This window comes from Somniosus microcephalus, chromosome 1 (assembly GCF_052327205.1).
Source record: "Somniosus microcephalus isolate GS21.2 chromosome 1, FLI_Smic_1.0, whole genome shotgun sequence".
NCBI classification, from domain to species: domain Eukaryota; kingdom Metazoa; phylum Chordata; class Chondrichthyes; order Squaliformes; family Somniosidae; genus Somniosus; species Somniosus microcephalus.
The window spans coordinates 220,305,243-220,320,545 of NC_140987.1; the positions used below are offsets into that span (position 1 = coordinate 220,305,243).

The window sequence follows — 15,303 nt, forward strand, 5'->3', positions numbered from 1 at the left end:
CTCTGTAATCCGGACTTTTTGATAAACCGGCACCACGCCGGTCCTGTCGTTGCCGGATAATAAAGAGTTTCCTGTATTCACATTACACAAGTGCGAATGCTGGCCCAAAAAGTAGTATGAAGGTAGTAATGTGAACACATCCAAAATGTTCATGCAAAGTAAAATAGAGAGTTGAGGATCTTTGTACTCACTTGAGGCCAGTTAATTCTTTATCCAGAAAGTGAATTACAACTGTGCTAAAAACAAAGCTGGAGAAGATGGTGAAGAGACCAGCAATCCCTAAAAGAACAAATTAAGCTAAAATTCAGTTGCACAGAACATACTGTACAAATAGGCATACATATTTAATAATATGTAATAGACAAGTTTAAATGTTAGTTTAGATTCAAGGGCATGCACTCACAATGAAGCCACAGACAGTAAATTAAAAAAAGGTGCTTAGACCATACCTAGCATATACTTAGAACCAAGCTGTCGGAGGTTCTGGAATTGGAAGTATATATACAAGATTGCTAAGCAACGGGTGATGGTCAGGATTATGATATCACTGCTCAATATCTCCTGTGAAAACAAAAAAGTCACAACATCAGTGAAATTCTATCTACATTTACTCCAAAAAACTCTTTTGTCCCCAAGAGTTACATTGTTTTAAATGAACCACCCAGTTATATGACAAGCTTTGCGTAACATTTCAGTTCCCTAGAAGCATTTTTAAAATTTGATCCAGATTTGATGCAGACTGGCCAATGCAGACACATTTCCAAAAAAAACTTATCAAGAATGGTGCACAAGTAAACTTTAATTGTATTTTTGAGATTCAGACAACCATTTAGGAAAGGAAAAACATCCAAGTAAAAGTACACAACTGTTAATTTAAATATACTAACAAAAGGTTTCACAACTTCTCAACATAGAAAATTAAGCCTAGAACTTCTGCTCCTTCTTGGGGTGGAACTCAAGTTGCAATAGAAGCAGAGGGTCCAGAGATTAGGGTGAAACCAGATTGCACGGAGTTTCTACCCTCGAGAGCTACCACAACTATTTTCCAACAAGGGGGGCGGGAAAGAGGGCTTCTTACACCTGCCCCTCCCAACCTGATGTTTAGGGCTCACCCAGAAATGCCAACACCTATGCCTGCAGAGAGCAGATCTAAATGCCTGACTGCACATGGGTCCCACAAAGTCAGATTCTAATGTCAATTGATTCCACAGACCCTAATTCCAATGGCAACTAATTCCAGAGGTTGGGAGTGCCCACAAAACTGCACAGATAAATTCCACTGCTGTTCTATACTTTGGCCTTCTATCTCCCCTTGTGCCCTCTCTGAGCTCAGCCTGTATGAGTCCCACCTCCTGCTCCCTTGACACTATTTCCACTAAACTGCTGACCTCCCAACTTCCCTTCCTAGTCCCCATACTAGCCAACATTGTAAATGGTTCCTTCTCCTTGGGTACTGTCCCCTCCTTTCAAAACCACTTTCATCGTCCCTCTTCTCAGAAAAACCACTCAGTGACTCGGTCCTTGCAAACAACCACCCCATCTCCAACCTTTCCTCTCCAAAGTCCTTGAATGTGTTGTTGCCTCCCAAATCCATGCTCATCCTTCCTGCAACTCCATGTTTAAATCTCTCCAATCAGATTTCCTCCCCTGCCACAGCAACTTTGTGCCTGTGGTGCACTATCTCCTCGTTCTTGATCTGTCTGCAGCCTTCGACAGGTCGATCACACCGACCTCCTCCAACATCACTCCTCAGCTGTCAAGGTCAGTGGAACTCCTCTTGCTTGGCTATACTCCTACCAAACCAATTGTAGCACGAGCATCTTCGGCAATGGCTTCTCTACCTACCGTACACCATTACCTCTGGAGTCCCCCAAGGATCTATCCTTGGGCCCTTCATCTACATGCTGCCTCTAAACGTCATACATAAGCAGGAGATAAGGTTCCATATGTACTCTTAACAACATCCACCACTTCTCTTGACCCCTCCACAGTCACTGTGTGGTCAGACTTCTTGTCCAATATGCAGCAATTTTCTTCAGTTAAACATTGGGAGGACTGAAGCCATCGTCTTCGGCCCCCGCCACAACCTCCATAGCCTTGCCACTGATTCCACCACACTCCCCGGCCATCGTCATAGGTTGATCAGACTGTTCTGTTTGACCCAATATCCTCGCCAAAATAAATATTGCGTACTTAGACCTCCATAACAATTGCCCATCTCTGCCCCACCTCAGCTTATCTGCTGCTAAAACCCTCATCCATGCTTTGGTTACCCCCAGACTCGAATATTCCAGTACTCTCTTGGCCAACGACCAGTGCTCGAACAGCCATAAAATTCAGCTCACCCAAAACCCTTCTACCTGTATCCTAGCTTGCACCAAGCCCCACTCCCTTATGACTTCGTGCTCACTGACCTATATTGGCTCCTGCTCCGACAACACCTCAAATTTAAATTACACATTCTCTATAACCTCCTTCTACCCTACAACCCTCTAAGAACTCTGCATTCCTCTGACTCTGGCCTCTTGTGCATCACCCCACTCCCTTCGACCCACCATTGGTGGCTTTGCCTTCAGCTGTCTAGGCACTACGCTCTGGAATTTCCTCCCTAAACCTCCGCCTCAGTCACCTCTCCACCTCAGTCACCTCCTTTAAGATCCTCATTAAAATCCACCTCTCTGATCAAGCTTTTGGACATCCAGAATATATTTTTCTTTGGTTTGGCATCCATTTTTATTTATGCTTGTAAAGCATCTTAGGATGTTTTTCTATGGCAAAGGCACTATATATGCAATTTGTTATATTTATTCTTCAGTGGTGAGGCAAAGTGCCACTCCAAAGACAGCGCATATAGGCCGGAGTTAGAGATGTGGATTTCCACTCTTGACTGGGTTTTTGGACCTCTGCAGAGGAAAGGATGGATACACACAGAAAGTATCAAGTCACCCAGTTCTGAGACATGAGGAGGAAATAAAATCTAGACTAACAAAAGTATTTATACTTGGATCACTATTTCTATGCAAGACTCCAGGCAGCGAAGAATGACTTTACTTTACATGGAGGGACTAGAACCAATGTCCCCGTTTTTGTTCGTAAACATAAAATACAACTGAAATATCGATCATCTGTGTGTAAAGGACTTTGTAGGTATGGCAAGAATAAAAAGTTTTAAAAATGTTACTGTAAATAGTTTCAACGAGATTTGTTATTTTGGAAATAATTAGGTGGCAATTTCAAGCATCTTATTCAATGTTTGATAATTTTAGGAAAAAAGATTGTGTGTTATACAGCTTTAAAGATGCTTTTTATTTTTAAACAATAATGTTTTATTATGTAACTGCGCTTGACTGCTATTACATAAACTTGAAACACTCACTTCCTGTATGAATGATCGTCAAGACTTTAAACTCAAATAATTAGTCTCAACTCTATTGGTTTTCAATTGCATGTAGGAAGCACCCTCTGCAAAAGCAGAATTAAAAAATTGCTCTAAAAAATAAATCTAGTTATAGATTTTAAGAGAGTTTAATGAGGCCTAGGAAAAAAGATACTAATATTTGTGGTAGTCCTCTTACCTCCTCAATCTTTTGACATTCAAAATTCCATCCACAAATCTGATTATTGCCAGTAAACATATTCATGGACATCATGCAGATAGTGATTGTAACTGTTCCCACAATCACCTCCCAAGGATGGGAGGCAACAAAAAGTCCATGCATGCGGAACAGCCTGGACAGCATTTTTCTTTTTCTTTAATTTAACCTATTTCGGAAGGTGGAAGAAAAGAAAATGAGTAAACCTAAAAACAATTTAAAATTATTGCACTGTTGGTACCCAGAGTTAGCTTATAACTGTTAATAGATATACAACATGGTGATGTTTCTATAGTTTTTGGAAGGCTATTAAATCTCTTCTTTTCTCCACAGGCCAAAAGCTACCTGGATCACACATGCCTCCACCAATCTAACTCCAAATTTGTCACCAGGAAACATGGAACAGTTTGGTCTCCTTACCCAAGGAAGGATATACATGCCTTAGAGGAGGTGCAATGAACATTCACCAGATTGATTCCGGGGATGAGGGCTGTCCTATGAGGAGAGATCGAGTAGACTGGGCCTATATTCTCTGGAATTTAGAAGAATGAGAGGTGATCACATTGAAACATATAAAACTCTTACAGGGCTTGATGGGATAGATGCGGAGAGGCTGTTTCCCCTGGCTGGGGAGTCTAGAACTAGAGGTCACAGTTTCCGAATAAGGGGTTGGCCATTTAGGACTGAGTTGAGGAGAACCTACTTCACTCAGAGGGTTGTGAATCTTTGGAATTCTCTACCCCAGAGGGCTGTGGAGGCACAGTCGATGAGTATATTCAAGACAGATAGATAGATTTTGAGTCACTAAGGGAATCAAGGGATGTGGGGATGTAGAAGTTCAGCCATGATCTTACTGAATGGCACAGCAGGCTTGATGAGCTGTATGGCCTACTCATGCTCCTATTTATGTTATGTACCTCAAAATGTGTCTCCCATTGGGGAAATACCCACTTCTGCACATGGAGGGAAAAAATACTGAAAAGGCACCTCTAAACGCACTCATTTATTAATAAATTTCAGATTTTAAAGTTCATTCAACTTGACAATATAGTATTTGATACCTGTTATTTCACAAGCGTACAGAATTTATTTCACACGAGAAGTACTTTTCTCAGGAGTCATCTAATCAGTGATTCTGAGCAGCAACCGTGACAGACCCCTTATCGTGCTTCTATTAACTATTTGAGTATTAGTACAAAAGAGCCCACATCTTCACACACCATCACCTTAGTAAATGAAAACCAAACAAACCCATGTTTTAATGATCAGTACACTTTTTCACTGACTAGCAGCATATATTATTACTGAATGTTGCATCATATATACAGGCCAAAGTTCCATCTTAAGAGTTTAAAGTAAATGAACTAAACCACATAAACGTATGTGTGCTACAGTCAATTTATTTTAATGAAATTGTTGAATACAGTACAACCTTTATTCCACTAGTGAAAGAGACCTTCCATATCACTCACTTACCCACACTGTCTAGCTGTGTGCAATATTTTCTTTCATATTGCACATTTATCTCAGAACGCTGTGGAGTAAAGGACTTCAAAGAAAAATACGACTGCGGTTTTGCATGAGCAATGAGTAAATGGACAACTCTATCTCAATGTGGTTTTCCTGAATATTGAGCATTTAAACTAAAAGAGCAACTGGTGACATCCGATTTTAATCGCCAAGAAGCCACATTTTAAACTAAGTGTCCATTATCAAGTGGCCATTTGCCCCTCCAAGCCAACTGCATATTTCATTGTCCATTTATTGATCATTATCCTAGTTTTAATTCTGTTTAGTGTCTATCGCTGTATGCGTGTAGGTGGCAGCCTGCTGGTACAAGTGTGATTTAATACAATGTTCCACATAACAATGTGACATAAACATGGCCCATAACTTCTCGTAGGGCAAGTCCCTACTCGGAGCTTGGTTGATGGGACGGACAGGATACTTTTACACTTCCTTGTACTCTGGGGTCTCTGGAAAACAATCTACATGTGCTTCTGTAGAGCTGGCCTCCATTTAATTGCACATGCATGAGTAGGCGGTGACATTTGATGTTTCCATTTGTGGGGGAGTCCAAAACTAGGGGCCATAAATATAAGATAGTCATTAATAAAGTGGTTAGAATGTTGAACCTTCTATCATATGGAGTAGTTGAGGCAAATAACATGGATGTCTTTAAGGGGAAGCTAGGTAAGTACATGAGGGAGAAAGGAATAGAAAGATATGCAGATAGGGTTAGATGAAGCAGGGTTTGAGGAGGCTCGTGTGCAGCATAAACACTAGCACAGACCAGTTGGGCCGAATGGCCTGTTTCTGTGCTGTAAATTCTATAAATCGTAAAATTAGGTTTGTTGAACCACTGCATAGCAAATCTAGGAGAATTGATTGTAGTTTAAGGATCTTGGTCACAGAAGTTTACTACACTGGCAAACAAGTTTTGTTTTTATTAAAAATATATATACGTTATATATAGGCATTCGTGGAGCCAGTTTTAAACACCTTGTACAATGGAGCTCTTTGTATTGTGGGCATACAGGAGCATAGGGCAGTGAGCAAAAATCAGATTACTGTATATTCAATGACCCATCATTTGTTAGAAATGTTCTAAAAAATAAAATAATTGGATGTGAAAATATTTAAGATAACCTGTAAAAATACTGGTTTACAAAATAACGTAATTTGTGCATTAAAGCTGTAGCCCATGCCATAAAAAAAATTGAGATGGGAAGACATCCAATTCTGAACAGGATATTTCAAATTTTGAAATCAGCGCACATCAGAACCAGCCTTTTATTGGCACATCACAGCAGGTCTGAGTGACAACCCATGATTCTTCACCAGAAAGCACGTCATGTTTCAATGCATAAAAAACATTGCATTACTTGTTTACAAGCAACATCAACATAACTGAAGTTCATAACGCACTTATTTATGCTCAAATATGGGCAGGGTTCATTAAAAGCAACATCTATGCCAGACTTGCTTAGTTGCTCCATGAAATACTGTTCTCAACATAGCACCACAATGCTAGCATACCATACCAATTCAAAACATTGTACAAGTAGTACAAAACTGCACTTTACAATAATAAAAAATGTATTATAATTAGCAAATCTCTGGCGTTATTCACAGTGGATTTGAGGTTATGCTGTTTTTTGGCGGGGGGGGGGGGGGGGGGGGGATGAAGTTTGTAAGAGGGCTCCCTAGACTGAAGTTTTAAGATCATTTCTTCAACACAAGTGTTTTGCTTATGCACTGCAGCTCTATTCTCCCCTTCACGGTTGGTTTAATAAATAGAATATAAATTGCATATCAACCTACCCTAGTAGAAACAGCAATCGTGGGAGGAAGAGAAAAAAGCCGATTCGAAACATTTATTCGTATAGTGTATTAAAGGCTGAAATATTGAAATATTTTTGGCTGCTTATGCCTTTGGTTATTTATAAAGTTTGCGGCTGGGCAACAGTACTTGCTAGGTATATGCAGCGCATCTGCATAATTAAGGCTTTTTGTAAACAAGAATTGTTTTTGATTTCTCAATATAAAACAAAAGCTGCTATAATCAGCCATGTGTGTCTCTTGTGCTCTCTGAGCTACACGCTCAAATGAAGCAAACAGAATATGCAGTTCATATTAGTTTTAATGTGGAACTTGTACTCAAATAGATTATTTAATTCTTGTTTTAGCTTGTTTGTTTATTTGGAACAGAGAAAAGACAATTTGACTCCCATGAAGAAAAATTATTTTCTGTATACCAATTATTTTGTTTATGTTAAGAAACGTCAAAATTTAAGTACAGCTGTTCTGATTGTCCATCTAAGTTAGGAAATTAAACAGGTAATATATTAAATGAGCCTTATACAAGTTTCACTTAGTAAAATAAACTCAAATCTTATTGCAGCATGGGGAAAAGCACACTGAGAGAATTCACACTGCAGCATCCTGGAAATTGTAGGCACACGTGTATTTTGTAACTCCCGATAGCCTTGGGTAAAATATAAAGGGCAACCCCAGGCTGGAGAGGCTGCTGAGACTTCCAAGTAAAAATATTAAGACAAAGATTAATTGTTTAGGCAAGTTCAACCAGGTTATCGTGCAATGTGTATTTTTTATGTTTTTGTTAGAAACTTTATGTTGAGTCTGTAGTTGGCAAGCTAAGGGGGAAAATGCAATTTTTTTGTTGATGGAACAATCTGATTGCCAGAAGAACCTACCAAAAAGTGAACCATTCAGGGCTAGTTATTTTCTTAACTCCTTAGTTTCTCATTCATAGTTTTCTAGCCACTTTTCTCACTTTTGAATCATATGCTCCCCATCGCCTCCATTCTAACTCATTACATGAAGGATATTAGAGCATGGAAAAGTTGCAGCACAGATTTATCAGGATATTATCAGAGATGCAAGGTTACAGTTATGAAAGAAGTCAGAGTTTTTTTTCCACTGAAGCAAAGTTGAAGTCTTCAAAATTATAAACAAATAGGTTGTTTTCACTGGTTGGTGAGACAGTAGCAATGGCACAAATGTCAGATAATCACTAAAGGATTAAAAAGTTAGAAAAAAAATCTCTTTACACAAAGGGTGGTTAGAATGTGAAATTCTCTGCCATAACTGTTGCTGAACTAGAATCCATACATTCTTTTAAAAGGAAATGAGATAATTGTTTGAAAAAGGAATATTATGGGAATCATGGAGAAATCCATCAGCAGACTTCATGGGCCAAATGGCCTTCTATGGATAAACACTGCCATGGTAATTTGAAATGTGTTAAAGAAAATAAGCAATGTATTCACTATGAATTTAACAGTAAAATAGAGAGCATTATTGAAGGGAATGGGAGAGTTTACAAAATCAATTTTGGCACAAATCTTAGCTGTGTGCTATAAAAATATAATTATATACATACTTCAGGCAGTATTTCCTATCACCCAAGAATATGATCCAGTTACAGCAAGTTATTATACCAACAGCATAGAGAAATGTGGAATTTCATGTACTTAAGCTGTAGCATGGGAGCTGAAGCTGAAATAAATCTGAAACTTTGTTCTAAAATTAATAATTTAATTCAGCCCATGTTATGAGTACAGACACAGACCATTTTAAGATTAAAATATCATTATTGGTCCACCTTAGCTGTAGGCAGCTATAAAAAGATACTTTTCTAGATCAATCAGAATCCATTTTAAAGGGCTGAAGCTACATGACAAATTATTTTATCTCCTTTGCTTCTTTTTAAAAAAAAACTCACCTAATCACCAGTTTGATTTACTTCTCTTCTACTCTTTTCAAACTTACACTGAGCAAGGCCCCTCACCAAAGTTTAATTTTAAAGGATTACTGAAATCTAACCTTTAGAGTTGTAAATGAGGAAGTTCTGTCAGTGTTAATTTTTTTAAAAATTATGCACATTGTACAGTTAATTGTAAAAATAGAAAACACTACACCTTTCATCCACTTTTTTTTTTTTTTTTTTAATTGGCAGTATTGCCAATTTTTACTGTTGGGGAAACAGCACCAGCCAACAGCAAAAGCAGAAATTCCAAACTTCCCTTTCGGAATCCCCAAGAGACACGTTTGATACCTCACTCACTTAAATATTTGGAGAAAGGAGTATGAATGCAAGTGAAAATAATCCAAATTTTATTTACAACTGCAGTAATGAAACAGTATAGTACTGGAATAAAACAACAGAATGCTGGAAATATTCAGCAGGTCAGGCAGCATCTGTAGAAAGAGAAACAGAGTTAATTGGGCCAGAAATTAGGATCGGGTGCTTGCCGCGCGTGCAAGCCCCCGATGTGCACTCACCCGGCGCGCCGACATCTGAAGCCCGGGCCTGCTTGCATTTCCTGTCACTGGCCCGGTTCAGATGTCGGTGCGATGTGCTTACCTGATCCAGCGGTGTAGTTAGTGCAATGTGCCGGCTGGGATCAGGTGAGCACTGTGCAGCCAATCAGGGGAGGGGAAACTCATTCATGAGTTTGATAGTAAAGACTGTCAAACTCATGAAAAGTACAGGCGCCCAAAAGACTAGTTTAACTTTAATTAAAATTTTAAAAAACATCCCAATAATTAAATAAACTATAAATAACTTTAAAAAACTATTTAAAAACAATTAATAAAATTTTTGAAAAAAATAATTTTTTACGAAATCGGGTCTAAAAATAAATTTACCTTACTGTAAAGTCCTTATAAACAATGAAACTGTGGAAAAAATGTAATAATTTTAAATAATAGACCACTTACCTTCAAGGATCCACTCCTTACGCCTCCTTTTTTCATTTCTAAAAAGTTCAGGCCCTTGCACACGCGCAAACCTGTCTAAACGAAGGAAGTTCAACGCGTGCACGCAGAGTCCTGCGCGCACGCGTTGGACCTCTTAACCACTTAGTTCGATGGAGAGGAAATGCCGGTTTCCCACGCATGCTGAAATCCGGCACTTCCAACAGGCCCACGCATGAGTACACCGTCCGTACTAACGCGTTGGGACCGGAATTACTGGCCCATCGTTTCAGGTCAATGACCCTTCGTCAGAACAGTATAGTACTGGATCTTTGATTGGGCCATTTATCCATATGCATGTAGCAATAAAGAGACAGGGACAGATAAAAACAAAAATTAGAAGATAAATGGAACCAAAGTAGGTTTACTTGATATTCTGGGTAGTATTCTGCTGAAATCCTAGTGCCAACCATACACTTAATGCAGTATCACATAGAAATTGGGGGGGGGGGGGGTTGTGGAATGAGAGAGGGGAAAACTGTATTGAAGGAAATCATACACACAAATCTTATTTGCTAATCACAGGCCAGCATTAATGCATGGCATGAGAATTTAATGGAAGCCATGCAAGTTATTCCAATTACTAATGGGGTCAATATTTTCTTCATAGCCTATGCTGATTAGTATAAAGCTTATATAGTAGATCAAGCCCTTTATTCTTTACATAGCAAGCTCCAAGTTATGATGCAAAGAGAGATACAGATTAACAGTCCTTTTCTCAGGGTGTAGCAAAGAAACCATGTGGTCAGTTACAGAATGGTGTTGAAAGAGGACTCTCAATTGCCTACTCTATTTTAGCTGGCACAGGGGTGTGCCAAGAAACACAGATGATTTAATAAAATCTGATGCATCCTTATATCTTTGAACCAATTTCAAATGGCAGCGTTTTAAAAAGAAAAATCATTCATTTATTGAAAGCTAGAATATCCAGAATGATTTGGTTTTGTTCGACAGTAACCTGGTTTTACCGACCCAATACAATTCTTTTTTTTTTAAATCAAGAACGCAAAGCAAACCAAGAAAGCAAATGACCATCTAGACACCCAAGAGATAATATCTAGCTTGGATGGCAGATTCACACCAGGTTTAAAATTAAAACAAATGTTTAAAAAATGTAATTGCATTTTGCCACAAATACATCAATCACCATACGTGTTAAAAATAACACTGGCCACCGTTCAGAGCAGCAGCCAACATATATTTTCACCTTGTAACTGTGGTGAAAAGGATGCAGTACAATCAGCACCACAGGCTTTCAAAGCATGTATTAATACGTCAGAAAAAAAGGGGAATAAACTCGCATTGAATTTAAATACAAAGCTGATACACAAATTAAAAGCAGGACAACTAGCAAAAAGGATGAGCATCAAAGCAGCGGGCATACATCAGAACGAAGCCGCCGCCATTCCTTCCTGGCCGGGGATGCTGATGGTGCAGGGAAGGGATGCACCTGAACTGTTGTTGCAGGCGGTGGGTGACCTTCACAGGAGGTGGGAGCCTGTGTGTGAGAACAGCTGGGGCTTCCCCCGTGCCCGGGACCCTGGCACCAAGGGGATGGCTATTCCCCGGGACCCTGACACCGAGGGGGGTGGCTATTCCCCGGGACCCTGGCACCGAGGGGATGGCACCGAGGGGGGAGTGGCTATTCCCCGGGGCCCTGGCGCCGAGGGGGAGTGGCTATTCCCCGGGACCCTGGTGCCGAGGGGGGGGAGTGGCTATTCCCCGGGACCCTGGCGCCGAGGGGGAGTGGCTATTCCCCGGGACCCTGGCGCCGAGGGGGAGTGGCTATTCCCCGGCACTGAGGGGGAGTGGCTATTCCCCGGGACCCTGGCGCCGAGGGGGGGAGTGGCTATTCCCCGGGACCCTGGCGCCGAGGGGGGAGTGGCTATTCCCCGGGACCCTGGCGCCGAGGGGGAGTGGCTATTCCCCGGGACACTGGCGCCGAGGGGGGAGTGGCTATTCCCCGGGACCCTGGTACCGAGGGGATGGCTATTCCCCGGGACCCTGGCGCCGAGGGGGGGGGGGGGGGGGGTGGCTATTCCACGGGACCCTGGCACCGAAGGGGGGGGGGGGGGGGGGGGTGTGGCTATTCCCCAGGACCCTGGCACCTAGGGGGAGTGGCTATTCCCCGGCACGCTGGCGCCGAGGGGGGAGTGGCTATTCCCCGGCACTGAGGGGGAGTGGCTATTCCCCGGGACCCTGGCGCAGAGGGGGATGGCGCCGAGGGGGGGGGGGGGGGGGGGGGGGGGGGAGTGGCTATTCCCCGGGACCCTGGCGCCGAGGGGGGGAGTGGCTATTCCCCGGGACCCTGGCGCCGAGGGGGGGGAGTGGCTATTCCCCGGGACCCTGGCGCCGAGGGGGGGGAGTGGCTATTCCCCGGGACCCTGGCGCCGAGGGGGGGAGTGGCTATTCCCCGGGACCCTGGCGCCGAGGGGGGGAGTGGCTATTCCCCGGGACCCTGGCGCCGAGGGGGGAGTGGCTATTCCCCGGGACCCTGGCGCCGAGGGGGGAGTGGCTATTCCCCGGGACCCTGGCGCCGAGGGGGAAGTGGCTATTCCCCGGGACCCTGGCGCCGAGGGGGGGGGGGGGGGGGGGGAGAAGTGGCTATTCCCCGGGACCCTGGCGCCGAGGGGGGAGTGGCTATTCCCCGGGACCCTGGCGCCGAGGGGGGGGGAGTGGCTATTCCCCGGGACCCTGGCGCCGAGGGGGGGGGGGGGGGGGGGGGGGGGGGAGTGGCTATTCCCCGGGACCCTGGCGCCGAGGGGGGGGGAGTGGCTATTTCCCGGGACCCTGGCGCCGAGGGGGGGAGTGGCTATTTCCCGGGACCCTGGCGCCGAGGGGGGGAGTGGCTATTTCCCGGGACCCTGGCGCCGAGGGGGGGAGTGGCTATTTCCCGGGACCCTGGCGCCGAGGGGGGGAGTGGCTATTTCCCGGGACCCTGGCGCCGAGGGGGGGAGTGGCTATTTCCCGGGACCCTGGCGCCGAGGGGGAGTGGCTATTTCCCGGGACCCTGGCGCCGAGGGGGAGTGGCTATTCCCCGGGACCCTGGCGCCGAGGGGGAGTGGCTATTCCCCGGGACCCTGGCGCCGAGGGGGAGTGGCTATTCCCCGGGACCCTGGCGCCGAGGGGGAGTGGCTATTCCCCGGGACCCTGGCGCCGAGGGGGAGTGGCTATTCCCCGGGACCCTGGCGCCGAGGGGGAGTGGCTATTCCCCGGGACCCTGGCGCCGAGGGGGAGTGGCTATTCCCCGGGACCCTGGCGCCGAGGGGGAGTGGCTATTCCCCGGGACCCTGGCGCCGAGGGGGGAGTGGCTATTCCCCGGGACCCTGGCGCCGAGGGGGAGTGGCTATTCCCCGGGACCCTGGCGCCGAGGGGGAGTGGCTATTCCCCGGGACCCTGGCGCCGAGGGGGAGTGGCTATTCCCCGGGATCCGGGGGCGTTAATTCACCAAAAACAAACTGGCGTCGATTACATCACAGTCACCGGCTCAAGTCTTCCATCGGGACCCACCCCGGCCCTGCCCTGTCCTGTCCTGTCTGCAGGATGCCTTAAAACAAAACAGATCCATTTAAACTACATTTCTAAAACAAAAACCAACGCTTTACTCACCTAAACTTAAAACAACCCACCGAAAACGCTTTAAAACAATCAAATTAAAAACGTGTTCACTCTTCCACTGGCCAGCTCCTACCACCCGCCACTGTTTCCCCGCCGACAGCAACAACCTCTCTCTTCTCCAAGCAGCTAAAATGGCGAGCGCCCATCGCCCGATCTTTCCTTCCGTCTGATTGGCTTAACATCACACTCCTCCGAATTGGAAGTTCGTCTCATATTCGGGATCTTGCGAGGCCAAGCGCACCAATAGGACCGGAGGTTTTGGTCTGCGCTTGCCCTGATTGGCCTAACGCAGACAGACGCAAGGGAACTTGCGACCTGTATGAATATATTATCATAATATAAGTGGCAGCGCGTCTGAATAATTAAGTGCTGTTACACAATCTGAACGCTCAGCGATATCGCTCCGCCTCCTCACATTTTGTATTCATTGATAGAATGTGTACCGAATGTCATATGTCAAAATTCATGTGAATGGCTCAGTAATGCCAACCCCACCGTCTCATTATTCATGAGACAAACTCTTAAAACAACTTGTATTAAAAATCTCGAGATTTGGTAAGAAATCGTGAGTTGCTATTTTTTGCGAACATCAACCAATGTAGATTGACAGTTGGTTTATAAACCTCATTAGTGGCTTTATTTAATCTCTAATAGGTCACACCTCTTTACAAAAACTATATTAATGCATCTGAAAATGCATCACCAAAAGCGTTTTAAAAATCCTACCCTCTTTCTGAGTCTCTTCTGGACTCTGCTGATACGGGAATTGAGGGCAGACCTACTGTACAGCCGGCAGACGCTCCTCGACATCGAGGCCGACTGCGTGCGGCTCACACTCGGCGCCGTCGATCTGCCTCCCGACATCGCCCGATCCCCAGGACCAGCGTGGCGTCCTTCCCCAGCCGGAAGTCGGTGCAGACCGCGCAGAGAACGCAAGCAGAAGCGGGGTAAGAGGGCCGGAATCCAAAATAGGCTGAAGAGGGCCCCACACAAACCCTCCCTCCCAAGTATTTTCCTGGACCTCTACAGGGCCATCAGCGAACAACAAACTGCGCACCCAGACGGAGCTTTTATCGTTGCGGGGGACTTCAATCACATAAACCTAAAATCTGTACTACTGAAATTCCACCAGAATGTTTCCTGCCCCACAAGAGGGGAGAACACTCTGGATCAAGTCTACACGAGCATTGTAGATGCTTATAAGGCCATTCCCTGCCCCCACCTTGGGAAGTCTGACCACCTCTCCCTGTTCCTAGCCCCGGCATACAAACCGCTCATCAAAAGAGTGAGAACATCAGTGAGATCAGTGAAAGTATGGCCAGAGGGGGCAGTCTCGGAGCTTCAGGATTGCTTCGAACGCACTGATTGGGGCATGTTTGCCCATAATGACATCGAGGAATACGCATCCACAGTGCTATTCTACATTAACAGTTGCGTCGAGGTCGTCACGACCCATAAAAATATCAGGACATACCCCAACCAGAAACCCTGGATGAACGGAGAGGTCCGCTCGCTGTTGAAAGCACGCGACGCAGCATTTAAATCTGGCGACGCGGCGGCTTACAGTGCAGCTAGGACCAACCTAAAAAAGGGTATCAGGACTGCCAAAAGGAAACAGACACTGCGGATAGAGGATCATTTCCACAACAACTCGGACCCCCGGCGCATGTGGCAAGGCATCCAGTCCATCACTGACTACAAGAGCAAAAACACCAGCCCCCCGGTTAGCGATGCCTCCCTTCCGGAGGAGCTTAACAACTTAACAACGGTGGCATAGTGGTTAGCACTGTTGCCTCACAGTGCCAGGGAC

At 44.8% G+C, this 15,303-nt stretch overlaps 1 protein-coding gene across 3 annotated transcripts in view; it reads right to left on the reverse strand.

The window, feature by feature from the left end:
* Positions 1-13,675, reverse strand: part of hmgcra (3-hydroxy-3-methylglutaryl-CoA reductase a) — a 40,350-nt gene extending 26,675 nt beyond the window's left edge. For 2 of the 3 annotated variants that reach the window (XM_085990485.1, XM_085990466.1), the window contains exons 1-4: positions 13,485-13,675; positions 3,576-3,762; positions 450-561; positions 192-279 (exon numbers count right to left, since the gene is read on the reverse strand). In XM_085990485.1, coding sequence (XP_085846611.1) covers positions 192-279; positions 450-561; positions 3,576-3,740 — 365 coding nt within the window. In that variant the 5' untranslated portion in view covers positions 3,741-3,762; positions 13,485-13,675. Of the gene's footprint in view, positions 1-191; positions 280-449; positions 562-3,575; positions 3,763-4,033; positions 4,126-13,484 lie in introns of all 3 variants that reach the window. The other variant, XM_085990475.1, reaches the window with a different exon arrangement.
* Positions 13,676-15,303: the final 1,628 nt, after the last annotated feature.